This window comes from Arctopsyche grandis, chromosome 10 (genome assembly GCF_051622035.1).
Source record: "Arctopsyche grandis isolate Sample6627 chromosome 10, ASM5162203v2, whole genome shotgun sequence".
Classification (NCBI taxonomy): Eukaryota; Metazoa; Arthropoda; class Insecta; order Trichoptera; family Hydropsychidae; genus Arctopsyche; species Arctopsyche grandis.
This window is the reverse complement of record NC_135364.1, coordinates 15,340,486-15,362,744: the sequence shown is the minus strand read 5'-3', so window position 1 is coordinate 15,362,744 and position 22,259 is coordinate 15,340,486. Positions and strand designations below refer to the sequence as shown.

The 22,259-nt window shown below is 35.0% G+C and overlaps 1 protein-coding gene across 1 annotated transcript in view; it reads right to left on the bottom strand.

Moving 5' to 3' along the window:
• Nucleotides 1-22,057, bottom strand: part of LOC143918179 (uncharacterized) — a 174,649-nt gene extending 152,592 nt beyond the window's left edge. The window contains exon 1 of the mRNA XM_077439930.1: nucleotides 21,760-22,057. Within this exon, the coding sequence (XP_077296056.1) occupies nucleotides 21,760-21,876 (117 nt within the window). The 5' untranslated portion in view covers nucleotides 21,877-22,057. The remainder of the gene's footprint in view (nucleotides 1-21,759) is intronic.
• Between the last annotated feature and the right edge of the window lie 202 nt (nucleotides 22,058-22,259).

The window sequence follows — 22,259 nt, the reverse complement described above, 5'->3', positions numbered from 1 at the left end:
TAAACTCAACGTTCAAAAACAGAATTAATAGTTTGTAAACTTTAACGAGTCAACTAAACTCGACAAGCAAACGAATAATTCAACTTGTTAGCTGTTCTGAATTTCAATTTATAGTGATGACTTTTATCATTATTATATTTCCGAAGATGAATTATCAGATTGCAGACAGCAAATTCAAATTAAAACAATGTCGTTCCTGGCTGCAGATTTCATCAAAGTTTGCTCGAATAAAAGTTGACCCGCAAAAGAATAAAAAGAAAGAAAAATGTTAAAATTTTACTTTTTTTAGTCTCCCGAAGAAACAGAGAACACAAAAAAAAATTCGGTAGATATGTTATAAAACTCTGGAAAAATAAGGTTTTCCTGTAAATCTCGGTTTATCTCCGTTCCGCAATTCTTTTGGCGCTTTTTCGCGTACTAAAAACAGTGACGTCTTCGCATACAATACATTTACATATTATGTATATAAACTTTAGTACTGATAAAACAATAGAATGGGTATTTTTTACACATTATATAAGATCAGGATACCAGTTAGGTATTCTAGACACGTTGCACTCTTTTCACTTAATCCTTTCAAAACTAATTCCCTAAAATATTCCTATATACAGCGTGTTTATCGTATGCTTAGCGGGGAGCTGAATGAGGTTGATCTATTCAGTATTTCATTACAACAATTCAGGACTGCCATCAGGAGAGTCTTAGCTGATTGATCCATTTCTAGTATATATTCTTTTTCTAATTATATTATATCACTTTATGTATGTACATATATCCAATTATATCACTTTATGTTTATCCAATTATATTATATCACTTTATGTTTATCCACTTATATTATATCACTTTATGTTTAATTATGTATTCTCCTATTTAGTTATATTTTAGTTTTTATTATTTTCTTTCCCATTTGTTTGTCTATATGTATTAGATATATTATGTATTTACAAACCTCCTTTACGTTTCACTTACGATTATTTGTAAAAATCTATAATTGGGCTCATATGTTAATTTGTTATATTTATTCTTTGTATTTATGAATTTCTACATCTGAGGCCTGTTGATTTTTCAATAAATAAATAATTGAAAATAAAACACATTGAATCGAAAAATCACTATTTTTATTACGTGGAACAATAACGAAAATAGAAGTGTGGATTAACAAAGCGACAGTTCTCCACAAATTTCGAGGCATTCGTGCGTGTACATAATTAAATACAATATAGCATAATTAAATAGTCGGGACGGACGGCCGTAATAAGGAAGGACACGTATCACCGTGCGGCCATTACAGCATCATCAGGACACGTGTGTCCTGATGATCCGACGGCAACAGGAACTTTCCATTACGACATCACGAGTACAGTGTTCCGCGTGACCTACGTCGCTAAGTACCGACCCGGGATAGGTACTCCAGGGTCGTCCCTATTGTCCCTTTCTCGCCGTCTGCTGAATTCTCAGCATCGTGACACTTTTCCGAAAGCTCATTAATCTTGGACACCCGTGTGCACAATTTCCTGCAAGCCATACACATTTTTGATATCCTTAACTTAATAAAGATGGTACACACGCTCTCCTTCTGCCCAAACTTAATGTACATATACATAAGACCTACTTTCAGAGCGAACGTTGGTCACAACCGCAATAAGGGCTTTCAACCGTCTAGAATTGGCTGAAATCGTCCCTGAATTGAGATACTTATCTCGGATAGGTCATTAGCGCAAATTATCTTGAAATTAGTAAATAGCCTTAATTAGTAATAAGAGAAAATAGCCTATTACATTATTCTTAAACTTTATGTAAAAACTTAAATAAAAAATAATTATTAATTCAATTCTTAGTCGGGAAGTGAGATTCATTTTATTGAAATACCCTTAAAAAGCTTTTATTTTTTACTCTTATTTAGAATGATTTTTTAAAATATGATGTATGTTTGATTCAATCGGAATTCAATTGTAAAAATGAATTTAAATATTATTACTACGATTATACATACATATATGTACATACATACAAATATGTACAAAGCCGCGCACGACAATGCCACGCAGGACAAAAATAAATTCCTATATATTATATTCATTTAAAATTATAGCATACTCATAATTAGACATCGGATTCACGAATTCAAAAATCCATTTTTAAAACCGACAAACCCTAGTAAATTTCTATTCATGAGCAACCTGCAAAATCGAATAAAACTTCCTATTTTAACTTCGAATCATGTTGAAACTAATTGAAATGTAAAAACTAAAACTAATAATTTTCAGTTTTTCGACAATTAAGTATCTTTGTTTAGAAAATGTAAAAGAAAAAGCTGAAAATTTCAATACAGAGTTCATCACTGTTTATATAAATGATCTGGCAGACTTTCGAGTATGAGAGACCCAACATTTTCCATTTTAATTTAATCGGCTTATTCTAAATACATATGAAAATATACGTTTGTTTAAAACATATGTACATGTGTATACATTGTAAATACTCCGACCTGTAAGTTCGCTTATAGGCGAAATAATAAACATTTTCAATTTGCCTAAAAAGTTTACATTGTAAAAAAGCACTCCAGTAATCGATTCCTTCGGAAAATCGAATTTGACCCTTTCTTCCATATCCACAATGGTCTAAATACAAACTTCCTTTTCCTGCGACTACTTCCAATACGCACAAAGACATTCACCGGGGCGAGCCAATACCGGATATGTGCCCCTAATTAAATTTTAAAAAGTTATATGAAGCACATTAAAATCAAATTATTTACTATCAAAGAAAAAAATAATAAACAAAATTTATTTTGTTCATCCACGAACAAACCTCAGCGAAAATTAAATTCATAAAATAATAATAATAAAACACCACTTTTTTCAGCCGGAATTGAAGCGATAAATTTCTACGAAATTGATTTACACAACTTGCTCCAAAAATTCATTACATTCATAAATTGAAGGATTTATAATATAATACTGCAAAAAAAAAAAAAAATTGAACTCACCGACGGATAAGCCTCGAATAGTATACACATAGAGGGAGCGGAGTACACATAAGGACTAAGGCCTCATATTTGCCCCAAGAGATAAAAGTGGTTCGTTTAAGCCGGCAGGTACATTTTTTTTCCCCGCTCAGTTGTTGAATGACTCTTCAACCTACTACATACACTCATCAAATGAACAAAACTCTTCCCGCATATGTACATATTATATAATATAATCCCCAGCTAACACAATGAACCCAACGGCTCGGATACAAATTAAAAGTACGCCATGAACCACGACGATAGTTTCAATTAGTGATGTGATGTTCAGCAGCAGTACCTATGGGTCAATATATATGTATATATATACATATATATATATATATATATATATATATATATATATATATATATATATATATATATATATATGGAGTTCGGTCTTTCGGGAGTTCGGTCTTTCGTGTCATGCGGGGAAGACGTGCTTCTGCGTTCTTCCCGCTATTACTCGCTTAAACCCGGCTATTGCACGAAATTTAATCTAAAAACTTAACCATCTAATCACTTATTTTACTAATTGCATCCTAGTATAATTTAAGTGTAAAAATAAACAGCAAATCGGTCGTAAAAAGCGGTTTTATATCAGTTATTTCGAAAATTTTTGTGCTAATTTTTGTGTCAAATCTAAGCAAAAGAATATACGAACGAGATACATCTCCTTACCTGAATACAAAAAAAGGGTCCTTCGTCAGTCAAGTCGGTCCCACAGAAGCAATAAATCTTCCACATAATTGCTTCCAGCCAAAAATCTTTAACGAACTTTACTTAATAGAATAATAGCAAACAGAAACGGTGTTTCCCAACTGTCTATCAGTTCTTTTTCATATTTAAATTATATTAAAGTAATTCGTGTAATTTTATATTCTTTACTAAAGTTATTATTAAAATATTAAATTGCAAACCGCACTCACATATATAAATCCGTTGTCTCCAAAGAGGCGTCTCACGATAAAGATCTGTAAAAAAGTAGTATAACAATTGCTAATCTATTATTATCATAACTAACTACTTTCACTTACAAAGTAACCCTGTTAAATGGCATGTAATAACTCATAAGTGATCCAAGTGATACCTAGGATGACTATCTGTCAAAGCTGACCACAGAGAAGAGTCTATGGCGGTAAGAACTCACTCCTTGAATGGAAATCTCTCTCAAGTACCGCCTTTTTCTCAACACATCTTGGATAAATGCGAGAAAAATAATATCCAAACCTCCAACAAGGTAAGAGTGATGATGGATGATAGCTTAGCTAATAGAAACCTGTATTTAGCCACGTACAATGTAAGAACGTTATCGAGTGAAGGAAGTGTGCTTGCATTAGAGAATAAATTAGAAAATATCAAATGGGATATAGTAGGACTTAGTGAAGTAAGACGAAAACAGCAAAACCAAATAATCCTAAAAAGTGGTAACTGTCTCTACTGGAGAGGGCTACCAAATGGTAGAATAGGAGGAGTAGGGTTTCTTATCAATAAGAGAATAGAAAGAAATATTATAGAAATAAGCGACATATCGGAACGTATATGCTATATAGTATTAAGAATCTCGAGCAGGTACACTTGTCAAATCTTCCAAGTGTACGCCCCCACATCTAGCCACCCAGACGAGGAAATAGAAGACTTCTACGAAAAAATACAGGACGCATACGATAATAGCCGTCACCACTTTAAAATAATCATGGGCGACTTTAACGCAAAAATAGGACAAAAGGCAAATACAGAAAGAGCAGTAGGCAATTTTGGTACCGGCCAAAGAAACGACAGAGGCGATCGCCTCATAGAATTCGCAGAACACAACAGGCTCTTTATCACTAATTCATTTTTCAGGAAAAACACCAACAATAAGTGGACTTGGGAGAGTCCTAAAGGAGACAGAAACGAGATCGATTTCATCCTAACAAATGCCCTGCACTCCGTTAAAGACGTTAGTGTTTTAAGTAAAGTAGATATAGGTAGCGATCACAGATTAGTCCGTGCCAAGATGGCCATTAATATAAATTGCGAACGTAGGAAATTAATAAAAGGATGCAGTAACTCTCCAGATTTCGCTCAACTAAGGTCTAGGAAAAATGAATTCGAACTCGAACTTGGAAATCGATACGGGAAATTAAACCCAGAAGCAGACATCGAGGAATTGAACACTGTAATTAGTTCGGTTCTAACCTCAACAGGTAAGAAATTAGGTGGATTCAGGAAACAGATTAAATTAAGCAAAATTTCAGCGGAAACAAAAAACCTAATTAAGCATAAAAGGAATTTAGATAGGGATAATAATAAGCAAGAATACAATCTAGTAAATAAGGAAATTAAAAAGAGAATAGTCAGGGATGTCAGGGATTTTAACAGCAAGCTAATAGAAAATACCATTAAGAATAACCGTAGCCTGAAAAAGTGCAAACAGGATCTTTTCTTAGGCAAAAACCAAATGATCGCAATCAGATCAAAGAGCGGAGTAATAATTAGGAATAGAGAAGAAATCATAGACAGAGTTTACACGTTCTATGCAAAACTATACGAGAACGACAACGGCCAATTCCCCGCTCTGGAATCGACACACGGCCAAAGGGTTCCTGCAGTATTGCCTAGCGAAGTAGAGGCCGCGCTAAAAACTGCAAAGAACGGTAAAACCCCAGGGGAAGATAATATTCCCATTGACTTACTAAAATGTGGCGGCCCCCCCCTAATTAATATCTTAGCTAGGCTTTTCAGCAAATGCATCCAGAACCAAGCTATACCAGAAGGATGGAATAACGCAACTATCATTTTAATACACAAAAAAGGCGACAAAAGCGATATCAAGAACTACCGACCCATTAGTCTACTTTCAGCGGTCTACAAGCTCTTCACGAAGGTTATTACAGAAAGGCTGAAGAATATCCTCGACGAGAACCAACCTATAGAGCAGGCAGGGTTTAGGGCAAATTTCAGCACAATGGACCACCTCCAAGTAGTTGGCGAAATAATCGAGCGCGCCAACGAATATCAACGGCCATTGTGCCTAGGTTTCGTCGATTATGAGAAAGCCTTCGATACAGTTAGTCATAATGCAGTACTTAACGATCTAAAAACACAGGGAGTGCCGGAACCCTATGTGGGACTGTTAGCTGCAATATATAAGAATGCCACAACTTCGGTTAAAATTTTTTCAGGTACAGATAGATTTAGCATAGGAAAAGGAGTAAGACAAGGAGATACAATCTCGCCCAAGTTATTCAATGCGGTGCTTGAGGGAGTTTTCAGGAAATTGGATTGGGATACAGCCGGAGTAAGCATCAATGGTCGCTTTTTGAGTCACCTTCGGTTCGCAGACGATATAGTTTTAGTAGCTCGTGATTCAGCTGACCTACTTATCAGACTAACACAGCTGGACAGGGAAAGTAGAAAAGTAGGATTAAAAATTAACGTAGATAAGACTAAACTAATGTTCAATAGTTATTGCATGCCTGATAGCATCCCCTTAGATGATAAACCAGTAGAAGTAGTAAATAATTATTTATATTTAGGTCAAATAATTGACATGTCTGGTAGTAAAAATGAAGAGATAAAGAGACGTATGAAATTAGGGTGGAGTGCATTTGGACGGATGAATGCTGTTTTTAAATCAAAAATGCCACTCTGCCTGAAGAAAAGGATCTTTGATCAATGCGTTTTGCCAGTGATGACGTATGGATGTGAAACTTGGACACTGAACGCCAAGATGCAAAATAAAATCCAATGCACTCAAAGAAGTATGGAACGCTGTATGCTTGGCATAACGAGGAAAGACAGGAAGCGGAACACGTGGGTGAGAAATATGACAAGGGTAGTGGACATAGTGGATAGAGTGAAGAGATTGAAATGGCAATGGGCGGGTCACGTAGCTAGGAGGATGGACGAAAGGTGGACAAAAGAAGTGCTTGAATGGTACCCGAGAGAAGGCAAAAGAGTAAAAGGAAGACCGCAAGGAAGATGGGTGAACGAAATTAGGAAAATGTGCGGAATGAGATGGATGAGTGTTGCGCAAAACAGAGACGAGTGGAAGCGTGTTGGAGAGGCCTTCATCCAGCAGTGGATGGCGAATGGCTGTAAATGATGATGATGATGATTATCCATACAAATGGATTCAATATACTTTTATAAAATGGGGTAGTTTCCAAGAATGTTCAAAGACCCCGAATTTAATGTAAACGAACAGAGGCTGTTTACCTCATTATATTTCCAATGTGCATTATTAATTTTGAACCACGCGGTATAACATTTACGTATATATGTATTATAATATGCTAATACAATTTGAACATGGGCGCAAACTATAAATTTTTGAAGTTAGCTACTTTCCATAAATATTTCTACATCATACAATTTTTTTTATTTAACAATATTATTTTTATTTTTATTTTATTTAATATATATATATATATATATATATATATATATATATATATATATATATATATATATATATATATATATATATATATATTTATATATATGTATATATATATATATATATATATATATATATATATATATATATATATATCATCATCATCATCATTTACAGCCATTCGCCATCCACTGCTGGATGAAGGCCTCTCCAACACGCTTCCACTCGTCTCTGTTTTGCGCAACACTCATCCATCTCATTCCGCACATTTTCCTAATTTCGTTCACCCATCTTCCTTGCGGTCTTCCTTTTACTCTTTTGCCTTCTCTCGGGTACCATTCAAGCACTTCTTTTGTCCACCTTTCGTCCATCCTCCTAGCTACGTGACCCGCCCATTGCCATTTCAATCTCTTCACTCTATCCACTATGTCCACTACCCTTGTCATATTTCTCACCCACGTGTTCCGCTTCCTGTCTTTCCTCGTTATGCCAAGCATACAGCGTTCCATACTTCTTTGAGTGCATTGGATTTTATTTTGCATCTTGGCGTTCAGTGCCCAAGTTTCACATCCATACGTCATCACTGGCAAAACGCATTGATCAAAGATCCTTTTCTTCAGGCAGAGTGGCATTTTTGATTTAAAAACAGCATTCATCCGTCCAAATGCACTCCACCCTAATTTCATACGTCTCTTTATCTCTTCATTTTTACTACCAGACATGTCAATTATTTGACCTAAATATAAATAATTATTTACTACTTCTACTGGTTTATCATCTAAGGGGATGCTATCAGGCATGCAATAACTATTGAACATTAGTTTAGTCTTATCTACGTTAATTTTTAATCCTACTTTTCTACTTTCCCTGTCCAGCTGTATTAGTCTGATAAGTAGGTCAGCTGAATCACGAGCTACTAAAACTATATCGTCTGCGAACCGAAGGTGACTCAAAAAGCGACCATTGATGCTTACTCCGGCTGTATCCCAATCCAATTTCCTGAAAACTCCCTCAAGCACCGCATTGAATAACTTGGGCGAGATTGTATCTCCTTGTCTTACTCCTTTTCCTATGCTAAATCTATCTGTACCTGAAAAAATTTTAACCGAAGCTGTGGCATTCTTATATATTGCAGCTAACAGTCCCACATAGGTTTCCGGCACTCCCTGTGTTTTTAGAGCGTTAAGTACTGCATTATGACTAACTGTATCGAAGGCTTTCTCATAATCGACGAAACCTAGGCACAATGGCCGTTGATATTCGTTGGCGCGCTCGATTAGTTCGCCAACTACTTGGAGGTGGTCCATTGTGCTGAAATTTGCCCTAAACCCTGCCTGCTCTACAGGTTGGTTCTCGTCGAGGATATTCTTCAGCCTTTCTGTAATAACCTTCGTGAAGAGCTTGTAGACCGCTGAAAGTAGACTAATGGGTCGGTAGTTCTTGATATCGCTTTTGTCGCCTTTTTTGTGTATTAAAATGATAGTTGCGTTATTCCATCCTTCTGGTATAGCTTGGTTCTGGATGCATTTGCTGAAAAGCCTAGCTAAGATATTAATTAGGGGGGGGCCGCCACATTTTAGTAAGTCAATGGGAATATTATCTTCCCCTGGGGATTTACCGTTCTTTGCAGTTTTTAGCGCGGCCTCTACTTCGCTAGGCAATACTGCAGGAACCCTTTGGCCGTGTGTCGATTCCAGAGCGGGGAATTGGCCGTTGTCGTTCTCGTATAGTTTTGCATAGAACGTGTAAACTCTGTCTATGATTTCTTCTCTATTCCTAATTATTACTCCGCTCTCTGATCTGATTGCGATCATTTGGTTTTTGCCTAAGAAAAGATCCTGTTTGCACTTTTTCAGGCTACGGTTATTCTTAATGGTATTTTCTATTAGCTTGCTGTTAAAATCCCTGACATCCCTGACTATTCTCTTTTTAATTTCCTTATTTACTAGATTGTATTCTTGCTTATTATTATCCCTATCTAAATTCCTTTTATGCTTAATTAGGTTTTTTGTTTCCGCTGAAATTTTGCTTAATTTAATCTGTTTCCTGAATCCACCTAATTTCTTACCTGTTGAGGTTAGAACCGAACTAATTACAGTGTTCAATTCCTCGATGTCTGCTTCTGGGTTTAATTTCCCGTATCGATTTCCAAGTTCGAGTTCGAATTCCTTTTTCCTAGACCTTAGTTGAGCGAAATCTGGAGAGTTACTGCATCCTTTTATTAATTTCCTACGTTCGCAATTTATATTAATGGCCATCTTGGCACGGACTAATCTGTGATCGCTACCTATATCTACTTTACTTAAAACACTAACGTCTTTAACGGAGCGCAGGGCATTTGTTAGGATGAAATCGATCTCGTTTCTGTCTCCTTTAGGACTCTCCCAAGTCCACTTATTGTTGGTGTTTTTCCTGAAAAATGAATTAGTGATAAAGAGCCTGTTGTGTTCTGCGAATTCTATGAGGCGATCGCCTCTGTCGTTTCTTTGGCCGGTACCAAAATTGCCTACTGCTCTTTCAGTATTTGCCTTTTGTCCTATTTTTGCGTTAAAGTCGCCCATGATTATTTTAAAGTGGTGACGGCTATTATCGTATGCGTCCTGTATTTTTTCGTAGAAGTCTTCTATTTCCTCGTCTGGGTGGCTAGATGTGGGGGCGTACACTTGGAAGATTTGACAAGTGTACCTGCTCGAGATTCTTAATACTATATAGCATATACGTTCCGATATGTCGCTTATTTCTATAATATTTCTTTCTATTCTCTTATTGATAAGAAACCCTACTCCTCCTATTCTACCATTTGGTAGCCCTCTCCAGTAGAGACAGTTACCACTTTTTAGGATTATTTGGTTTTGCTGTTTTCGTCTTACTTCACTAAGTCCTATTATATCCCATTTGATATTTTCTAATTCATTCTCTAATGCAAGCACACTTCCTTCACTCGATAACGTTCTTACATTGTACGTGGCTAAATACAGGTTTCTATTAGCTAAGCTATCATCCATCGTCACTCTTACCTTGTTGGAGGTTTGGATATTATTTTTCTCGCATTTATCCAAGATGTGTTGAGAAAAAGGCGGTACTTGAGAGAGATTTCCATTCAAGGAGTGAGTTCTTACCGCCATAGACTCTTCTCTGTGGTCAGCTTTGACAGATAGTCATCCTAGGTATCACTTGGATCACTTATGAGTTATTACATGCCATTTAACAGGGTTACTTTGTAAGTGAAAGTAGTTAGTTATGATAATAATAGATTAGCAATTGTTATACTACTTTTTTACAGATCTTTATCGTGAGACGCCTCTTTGGAGACAACGGATTTATATATGTGAGTGCGGTTTGCAATTTAATATTTTAATAATAAATTTAGTAAAGAATATAAAATTACACGAATTACTTTAATATAAATTAAATATGAAAAAGAACTATTAGACAGTTGGGAAACACCGTTTCTGTTTGCTATTATTCTATTAAGTAAAGTTCGTTAAAAATTTTTGTCTGAAAGCAATTATGTGGAAGATTTATTGCTTCTGTGGGACCGAATTTTGACTGGCGACCCTTATTTTTTTTGTATTCAGGTAGGGAGATGTATCTCGTTCGTATACGCTTTTGTAACTGACACAAAATTAACACAAAATTTTTCGCAATCACTGATATTAAAAACGCTGTTAACGGCCGATCGTCTGTTTATTTTTACACTTAAATTATACTAGGATGCAATTAGTAAAATAAGTGATTAGATGGTTAAATTTTTAGATTAAATTTCGTGCAATAGCCGGGTTTAAGCGAGTAATAGCGGGAAGAACGCAGAAGCACGTCTTCCCCGCTTGACACGAAAGACCGAACTCATATATATATATATATATATATATGTAATAATGTATGTACTATAATATATTCAAATAGTTCGTAGGTTGATTTGCCAATTTGATGAGGAACTGTTTCAACAATAAAATCAAATAAACAGATAAACTCTGATAGGAATCGATCAACTTGGAGTCACAAATATGCAATTTTATCCAACCCCACTGCAGAAATACCAGGGTCTGAACTCGGAACCTCTCGGTGATTGGCATTAACGCAACAACCGAGCTATATTTTTGGCTATTAGTATGAAATGGCATCCATATGGTTTAATTCTGTTTCCTAATTTATTTTTTTTATTCAATCAATCAAAGTACACTCGTCATTACAGATCACATTGAGGACACAGCACAAGTCAATTTTAGAATTTTTTTATGAAAAGTTAACTATCAGTACGATTTGAATATATTAATTCGAAGTGGGTAGTGAATTTTTCCGTTTGCTGTTTATTTATTTCCTGAAATTTATTGGTAGTTTGATCCGACGCAAAGTATGATAAATGTTTGCTGGCGCGAGTAACGGAATACATATGTGTGTGTCGCCATTCACGTGCACCTAAATCAAATATTTACGTGGCGAAAGGTTTCTTTTTAAATAAATTGTGTCCGGCTCTTTGTGTATATGTTCCATTTTTAAATATTTATGGTGATTCAACGTAAAAGAATGATATTTCATAGAATGAAAAAGCTTCAACGTATTATTTATACCACCTATACATACATACTCTGTATGATGCCTTTGTATACAAAAATATACATAAATTTCATATTTATCGATGACAGCATTAATATTATCAATAAAATCGAAAAAAAACTAATTTTGAAACATTTATATCATATAAGCAGAAATATTCATTAATTATGTATTTTATTTTACTTTATATATGTACGTACATATGTACATCATACATATGTGCCATGACAGGACATACCCCAAGGCGACGAATATGGTTAAACTAGTGTAGGGCCCGTTGATTTCAACGGGTGGTTTCGAAAAGAAATTGAAACTCGAATAAAAATAAAGTTAAAGATATGGAATCGACTGGTTTCGGAAAGACAAAGGCACAAAAAACTGAAAATTATGAAAAAACTGAAAATAATGAAAAAAAAATTAAAAAAATGGAAATAATGAAAAAGATGAAAAATTTGAAAAAAATTAAAAAAAAAGAAAAAACTGAAAATAATAAAAATATTTAAAAAATGAAAAATATGAAAAAAATAAAAATTTGTTCCGCATACTGGTTGATGGTTGATCATAAGAAATTGGAAATCGATTCGAACGAAAGTCGATTGCCGACGAAAGCCGAAGATACGCGAATAATTGGTTCCCCATACTTTTAAAGGATAATGGAATATTAAGTAATTTTAGAGCGTTTTTTCTGTCGAGGCCGTAGTCTAATGGCTAGCGTACCTGTTCTGGACGAGGGGGCCTTAGTTCGATTCCGTGATTTGGAATTAATTTTATTTTTCAAATATCGCTAAAATATAAATTAATTTCAATCATTTCAATTAAAAATATATATTTAATTGTTTTATATGAAAAGAAAAAAAATGGTGCAAAACCTTGCTAAATAAAATTATTATAATTACGTATTTTTATATGGCGAGAAGGAATATTTCAATTAATGTTTAAAATAAAAGGGCGAAATGAAGAATTGAATTTGGCGTGATGCACGTGACCATTAGCTCAATTTAGACCTATATTCCGGCTATTTGGGGTGATCGGTTCGAGTCGCGACAAGGTCGTCTCGTCGAAAAATTTATTTATCGATTTTTATCGATTCATTCATTATGTTCGGCGAGTGTTAGGACACACACACACACACACACACACACACACACACACACACACACACACACACACACACACACACACACACACACACACACACACACACACACACACACACACACACACACACACACACACACACACACACACACACACACACACACACACACACACACACACACACACACACACACACACACACACACACACACACACACACACACACACACACACACACACACACACACACACACACACACACACACACACACACACACACACACACACACACACACACACACACACACACACACACACACACACACACACACACACACACACACACACACACACACACACACACACACACACACACACACACACACACACACACACACACACACACACACACACACACACACACACACACACACACACACACACACACACACACACACACACACACACACACACACACACACACACACACACACACACACACACACACACACACACACACACACACACACACACACACACACACACACACACACACACACACACACACACACACACACACACACACACACACACACACACACACACACACACACACACACACACACACACACACACACACACACACACACACACACACACACACACACACACACACACACACACACACACACACACACACACACACACACACACACACACACACACACACACACACACACACACACACACACACACACACACACACACACACACACACACACACACACACACACACACACACACACACACACACACACACACACACACACACACACACACACACACACACACACACACACACACACACACACACACACACACACACACACACACACACACACACACACACACACACACACACACACACACACACACACACACACACACACACACACACACACACACACACACACACACACACACACACACACACACACACACACACACACACACACACACACACACACACACACACACACACACACACACACACACACACACACACACACACACACACACACACACACACACACACACACACACACACACACACACACACACACACACACACACACACACACACACACACACACACACACACACACACACACACACACACACACACACACACACACACACACACACACACACACACACACACACACACACACACACACACACACACACACACACACACACACACACACACACACACACACACACACACACACACACACACACACACACACACACACACACACACACACACACACACACACACACACACACACACACACACACACACACACACACACACACACACACACACACACACACACACACACACACACACACACACACACACACACACACACACACACACACACACACACACACACACACACACACACACACACACACACACACACACACACACACACACACACAGAGATTACCGTCTTTATATATATGATTATTTTTGTACATAAGAACTAACAATTTTTCAATCATAATGCAATAGAATACAATAGAGACATATATGGCCTTTTAACAACTCCGACTCCTTTTTTATTATTTTCTTTAATTAATAGTATTACGGCATGTGTCAACTAATGAGTAAATCCACTAATAAATTAAAATTTAATAATTTCGTTATAAAAAACATAAACGTATATTACATTATAAATAAAATCGTTGAATTGCACGTATTTTGTTGGCTGTGGCCAAATCTGATTATTTCCCCCGTCAAATACTTTTTTTAATTTTCATTTTTTTATTAAATTGATTTGTTTGTTTATGAAATTCTTACACATACACTATGAATGTACTTATATTTTGTTTATGCTTATTTAATTACAAATAATTCAATAAATTGGGTTACATGTAAATTCTTAGTGATTTTTTTAATTTTTTTATATTTTGAAAGTCACTATTTTTTTATCTACTAACAATTTTACAAGTTGGCGAGAAAAGCTGTTCTTACTGAAATCGGAGTCGGTAAATTTTGAACCGACTCGACAGCCTTGATATTTTTATAAGATCCAACAAATTTAAGATGCTAATAACTCGAATTTGAGAGAAACTGGGTTGGACGATACCATTTTATTACATCCGTCACAACAATTATGGTAGAAAATTCGGAAAATTTTAACAGGAAATAGTCGATCTGCGTTTTTAATAACCGCAAGATTTCGCCAGCAGCGTATTTGGCCGGGAATTGAACCTCTCTACTGGTATCTTTACAATATCTCTACCAGTGCACTACGCTGTGACTGGTAGAATATAATATATTAAAAAAAATGGAGTTTTTTTTAATTAAATAATATACTGCCATTGCAACAGAACTATAAATAATAAATAAAGAAATACGTAATGGGCATCATTATATGCCTAAAATATGACCGATTAACTTCTGATAAAAATATTTCCAACATACAGTAATGTAGTGAGCTATTCAGCCAACCGTGCGTTCCAATTAAATCCAAAACCTTCCATTACGGATTATACATATAGGCACATATATAGGTATGTATGTATCCTCGTTTAAATTTTAAACTGTCCACTCGCCGCAAACACTCGACGTGAAATTTCCAGAACCCAAGTGCATTCTACTCCGTGCTTGAAAATTAACACTATTGACAATGAATCAAGCACGGTCAATGGGTTTGAAAACAGTCCACGCAGGGCTACAGTTGAACTTTGAACACACCATCATGTTTCACCATACCCTCCACTTCAATATGTAAATTTTCAATTTTGTTTGCCCGCCAGCGCGTGTTTGCGGGCGAGCCTAGTTGAAAATATCGTCGTTGTACAAAAAGCCCATCGAGTCATCGAACATTTTCCAAAATGTACAAATGCACGGAACAGAAAAAGACTATACATAAAGATAACTTCGTTAAAAGTGCAAACTTGAAATTGGAAAAACGTGTCGAATTAAAACATTTCGAAGAAGCAACGATGCGATGGTATGTACATACATATGTATATTAAAAGAAAACGTCGACGACAAAATTAATTTCGCAAATTAATCACTAGTGGAACATTTTTTTCTAACACAAGTATCTCTTTTGAAGTATCACCCTACTGCGCATAATTTATTGGATTACATCTGCGGAAACAGGAACCCTATCAAATTTACTTTGCGCTAATTATATACCTTTTTGGATATTTTACCCAATTCAATCTATCTTAATTTTTTTTATTTTATAATTTTGTTTTCAATGGAAATTCTTCATCCATAAAAAATATTAAACCTTATTAAGATTAGTACTTATTGAAAAACCAAAAAGTCTTAATTGTTCAATAAAATAAAAACCTTTCTACAACTATGTACATGTGTAAACTCGAATTTTCTCAGTATTTATACTTCATATAATGGTATTATTAGTCATCTTCATCAATATCTACAGCCGCTCACCATTTACTGCTGGATAAAGGCCTCTCCAACACGCTTCCACTCGTCTCTTTTGTGCGCAACTATCAGCCATCTCACCGCACACATTTCCCTAATTTCGTCTACCCATCTTCTCTGCGGTCTTCCTTTTACCCTTTAGCATTATCTCGGGTACCATTCTAGCACTTCTATTGTCCATCTTTCGTCCATTCTACTATCCACGTGACCCGCTCTTTACCATTTCTCTTTACTCTATCCTAACCACTATGTCCACTACCCTTGTCATACTTTTCACCCACGTGTTCCGCTTCCTGTCTTTCCTCATTGTGTCAAGCATACCGCGTTCCATACTTATTTGAGTGCATAAGACTTTGTGGAGCATCTTGGCATTAAATGTCCAAGTTTCACATCTATACGTTATCATTTGCAAAACGCATTGATCGAAGAACCATTTTTTTAGGCAGAGTGGTATTTTTGATTTAAAAACAACATTAATTCGTGCAAATGGACTCCATCCTAATTTCATACGTCTCTTTATTTCTTCTTCTATAATACGTACATATATTATAATATATACAAAAAACTTTAAAATTCAACGCAAGCTCCCACATATTAATTTAAATATTATGAATTTATTAGAATATTAATTATTATTTCATACATTTCTTTATTTTTTCTTCTTTACTACCGGACATGTCTATTATTTGACCCGAATATAAAAAATTATTTACTACTAATAATTAATATAAAATAAAAATGATCATTTAAAAACTACTACTAGATGTACTCTTTAAATAAATATATTTACTACAATTGTTATCTGAGATCTGAATTCAAATCACCAATCGCCAAATTCTTTGTCAACTTTCAACTTCGACCGATTATTTCCCGAAAAACTTGGACAATATTCAGATTTTCCATCAGCTTCAGATAAAGATACTCAGAGCTTAAAAAGTGATGGGACAAACTAGATATGTAAGTCCATCGACCATACATTTTAAGAAAGACGTATGTACATACACATGTAGGTTATCTTCATTGAGATATACGTCTCTCCAATGACACGAGTAAGTGAGTTAGTATATAGTTATTTTTCCCTTTGGCGTCAATAATCTCATTTGTTCGATCTGTTCTTGTTTAACGATTGTCCACATACGTACAACCCAACATCCTATCTGCAATATTATACGGAGATAATCCTTCTTCGTCTAATTTATCGTGAGCCTCGAATTCCCAATACGGTGAAATCCAACAAGAAAAGCCAACGCGATTGAATTGAATGGAAATAATAATAAAAAAGAAACAAAAGAGAGGATTGGAAAAATAAAGAAAATTCCCACAACGCGTCACATTTTACTAACAGACGTCTCATTCTACTTGTAACGGATGTGCAATTTTTATCGCTCTATAAAATTTTTGCAACACATTGTGAAATTTTTATATATATCTTTTAAATTTAGCGGAGAGTATGGACTTCATAAATATACGAGTATCTTAACATACATATGTAAGTATCATATAAAATATGAACGTGTAGTGTATTATATACTTTATTGAGTATTTATATAAACAACAAATACAAAACTGAAAAGTAGCCTGATATTACATATATGTACATATGTATATAAATATTTCTACATACATATGTATGAAATCTACATACATACGTATTTATAAGTTATTTTATTTTGTTTATGACAACCAAATTACATTTACATATTTATATAGCGCAACATATTAAAAAACGAAACAAATGCATTTGATTTTTGCCGACTGTTTTATGTTTAAAATGTTAAGAAATAAGTGAATATATTCATACACGAAAACTCCATCGCCTCGTAACAGAGAAGATAAAGAGATAAATTGAAATAAATTTATATACGCTCGCACGGAATTCGGCACAAAAGAACTAATCCAAAGTTTAAGCAAAAAATATTATATTAAAATTTTCACGTTATTTTAACAGTGATGAATCAAAAAATTAAAATACCTGCATTTGAATTTTAATTAAACGTTAACAAAACAAAACTATAGGAAACTACATAATCATATTTCAAAATATTACATTTCAAAAACTTTTGACAAGCCTTTGTGCATTTTAATTCCGTTTTTATAAACCCCATGTCAGTTGCCGGACATACATACATACATAGGTGCATACTACACATGTACATACAAATATAACATTATATAAATAGCACTATCAGAATTTCCCTGTTGAAACGCGCCTCTGTGTCTGACACCTTTCAAACAACGAGACTTTGTTTTACAAAACAATATAATATAACACAACCAGACCAAAAAACAACTCGATACGTTGTCAAAGTTTCCCAACAAACCAACCCATCCGATCCCGACTTATTTTACTTGCTATAACAACCGCACAGGAAAAAGAAGAATGAAAGCAAAACAGGAGGAAGCGAATTCTACCCAATTTATACAAATAAGGTTACCGCCCGGTAGTTTTGCCGGTTTTATGTTGCGCGTTTTATGATGATCTGACGACATCATAAGACGATTCGTTATAATGATATGTCGATGTGACCTTTGCAACCTCCACTGTTTTTATAACACCATCGACTAAATGTAAGTGCGTTCTCATTGTTATATAATATTATATTTTCCGGGAGATTATTAAATGTGAATACTCTTATATTATGTACAAATGTACATACATATATATGATGAACGCCTTTTTAAATTGTTTGACCATAATATGTGTACATAAAATCGTACATACGTATGTTCTTTATTCATTGTTACATATTCGATTTAATATTGACCGTATTCGAGCAATTCGACTGGGTTAAATGGAACAAACCTCATTCCATCGACTTAAACGACAATTTATTTGGGTCAGTGAATACAGTAAAACTTTTGTGCTGTAGTTTTCAAATGCTATTGTATTTGAAGTTTCCCGAAGTCGTTTTTTTCCAAAGAGGTGGACAATTTATGTATATACAACAACTATGTATGTGCGTAATTTTTCAAAGAGGAATAACAACGAGACGTCAAAGAAGTCAAAGCGATGCTCATTCGAATAAATTATTCTCATATATCGAGAGATATCTAATATATAATTTCGAAAGAGACTTTGTATGTATGTATGTAAGCTTTAGTTCGTAGAATCCGTGACGTTAAATTTAACAAAAAAATAAAATGTAATATGAGATTGGCCATGTTTAGGTGGTTTATATTACAAATACCGAGCGAAGCCTGGTAAAACCACTGGTTACATATAAATATATAAATGCCACTAAAGAGAATATACAATAATATAAATTTAAAATGAAATATTGGCAAAGATAATCCTAATAAACGATAATGAAATATCAAAAGCTAAAATATGTTTATATTAATATTTTTTACCTGCCGATTATAACATCACAACTGGCTAAATAATTCAACATTTTAGATTGTTGAAAATTTAGTTTAGGCTTTAATTTTGACTGTAATGAAAAAACAATATTTCTAATTAAAGGATTAAAACGCTTATTTGATAGGCGACATTTTACAACCCCAATATTTTTAATTCAAAATAAATGCAACAGCCTCTCCCAAATTAGATTTAAAATTCCAGTCAGTTACTGCCTCGGGACACGTGCAGTATTTTACCATTTTTTGATATTTTTTTAACTCGATTACAGCAGTGTCAACCCTGCTCAAACGACGAACGCGACTTTCATACAATTCCAAAATTACTCAATCCTATGTATTTCATTTGTTTATTTATTTTACATATTTTTACCATAGTAAAATTACAGAATACTCTAACGCGTCACTGTGACCACACATATGTATGAGCATAATAAAAATACTTTATATAAGAATTAGAGAGACATCTGTGTTATAGATAATATTTTTTTGAAATCATATTCAAATAGTGGTGACATAGTGGGTAGGATGGTTTTTGCCAATTTGATGGCGGAACCGATTCAACAATGAAATCAAATAAATTGACAAACTCTGATAAGAAACGATCGATCCAAGTCTTACCAGCAACATTTAAGATTATACTCAGAATAAATTATTTTCGATCCGTCAGCTCACAGGATTGAACCCGGCGGCCTCTCGGTGCTTAGTATCAACGCAACCACCAAGCCACGCTGCTGGCTTAATGTGTAGAAGATGATGGATAATGTGCATTAAATTTTCTATATTAATATTTAACAGAAAATAGTTTAAACCATTAATTTTCAGCCATTGAACAATTGATTCTTTACCAGCAAAAAGGCTACGTGAATTTAACGTGAAAGACCGTAAGATATAAAAGGGTCGTAATAGCACGTGGGACTATAGTTCCTGATTGAATCGTTGGGAATGTTTGAGGAACAGAGTAGGCCGTGAAGAATTGTCCAGGGCTGGACCCTTACCCGTAAAACGTTACGATCTTCGATAAGGTCGAATTTATTCGAAGGGTCCCGTCGGCGTCTGAAAATCTTTTATATCGGTCCAGCGACGCGGCGACTATAACTAAGTTACGTACAGAGTAATATTGAAAAACGCAATTATTACAAGAAGAAATACAAAAATACGATGATTATTTGTTCATGCAAATTTTCGCAAGATTAACGAGGTCGAAGCGTTTGAACAATCGAGTTTACGAGCGCAAAATGACAAGAATAATATTGATACGAAAAACTCGATAAATTCCTCAATCGGCAAACACACAAAAGCGTGTAAAAAGACGAATGAAAAATCTGTTTTTTTTTCTTTTGTGAGAAAAAGGAAACTATCGAAGTATAAAACAGTCGGGTAAAAAAAGCAGCAGGTACATATGACTTTTCTTTTTTCCTACGCTCGTACTCGATATTCGGAATACGAAATCAAGAGATAAAACAGGAAAATCTCGTTCGAAATTTCCCAAAAGGCATTTTCCTCTTTGCTGTCATTTTACTAACGCTGCAATATTTTACGTTTATTCGCATTGAAATTTTAAAATCAATCTATTTTTTTAATCTAAAATATTTGTTTGTCAATCACTGTTATCAAAATATTTTTTTTACTTTTTATATCCCAATTTTAATTTGTGGCACATTAAAAATCAAAAAAGAAAATCTCCTTAAATCATGTATCAATATTATATGTGACATGACACACCATCACCCCAATATAATATATTAAAAAATCTTGACGCACATAAGCCGATAACTTTCACATATTACCATACAAATGCCATCAGCAAACAGCTTACACGACAAAGCACCAAACTTTCAAAGGTTAAAAGTGTAAAATGGGGCTCGTAAGTACCTTGAAGGGATCCTGATGGGCTGTCGTGTAGACGGAAGTCCTTCTGCCAATTAGCGAACGACATCCTATGGAGCTGCTCCTGCGACCGGACATCCGGTCGTGTGGAACCGGAAGCATGATTTGCACACGCGATTTTACACCATATTAAAACAAAACGAACAAAAACGAGCACCACGCGCACACACTAAACGTTATCGAACTGTCAAGGCGCGTCATCGTCATCGACCGTCACCAAACACAACCATCAGCAACGACTTCTCGCTTCGACGACGTTTCAAAACCACCATCTCGAGTACATCTGCGAAAGAAAAAAAAATTATATATATATATATATATATATATATATATATATATATATATATATATATATATATATATATATATATATATATATATATATATATATATATATATTATTTTTATTTTACATATATACCAGGAAGGCCTTACAGGTAAATCCCAATGCGCCTTCCTGGCCAATTACAAATACAAATACAGCA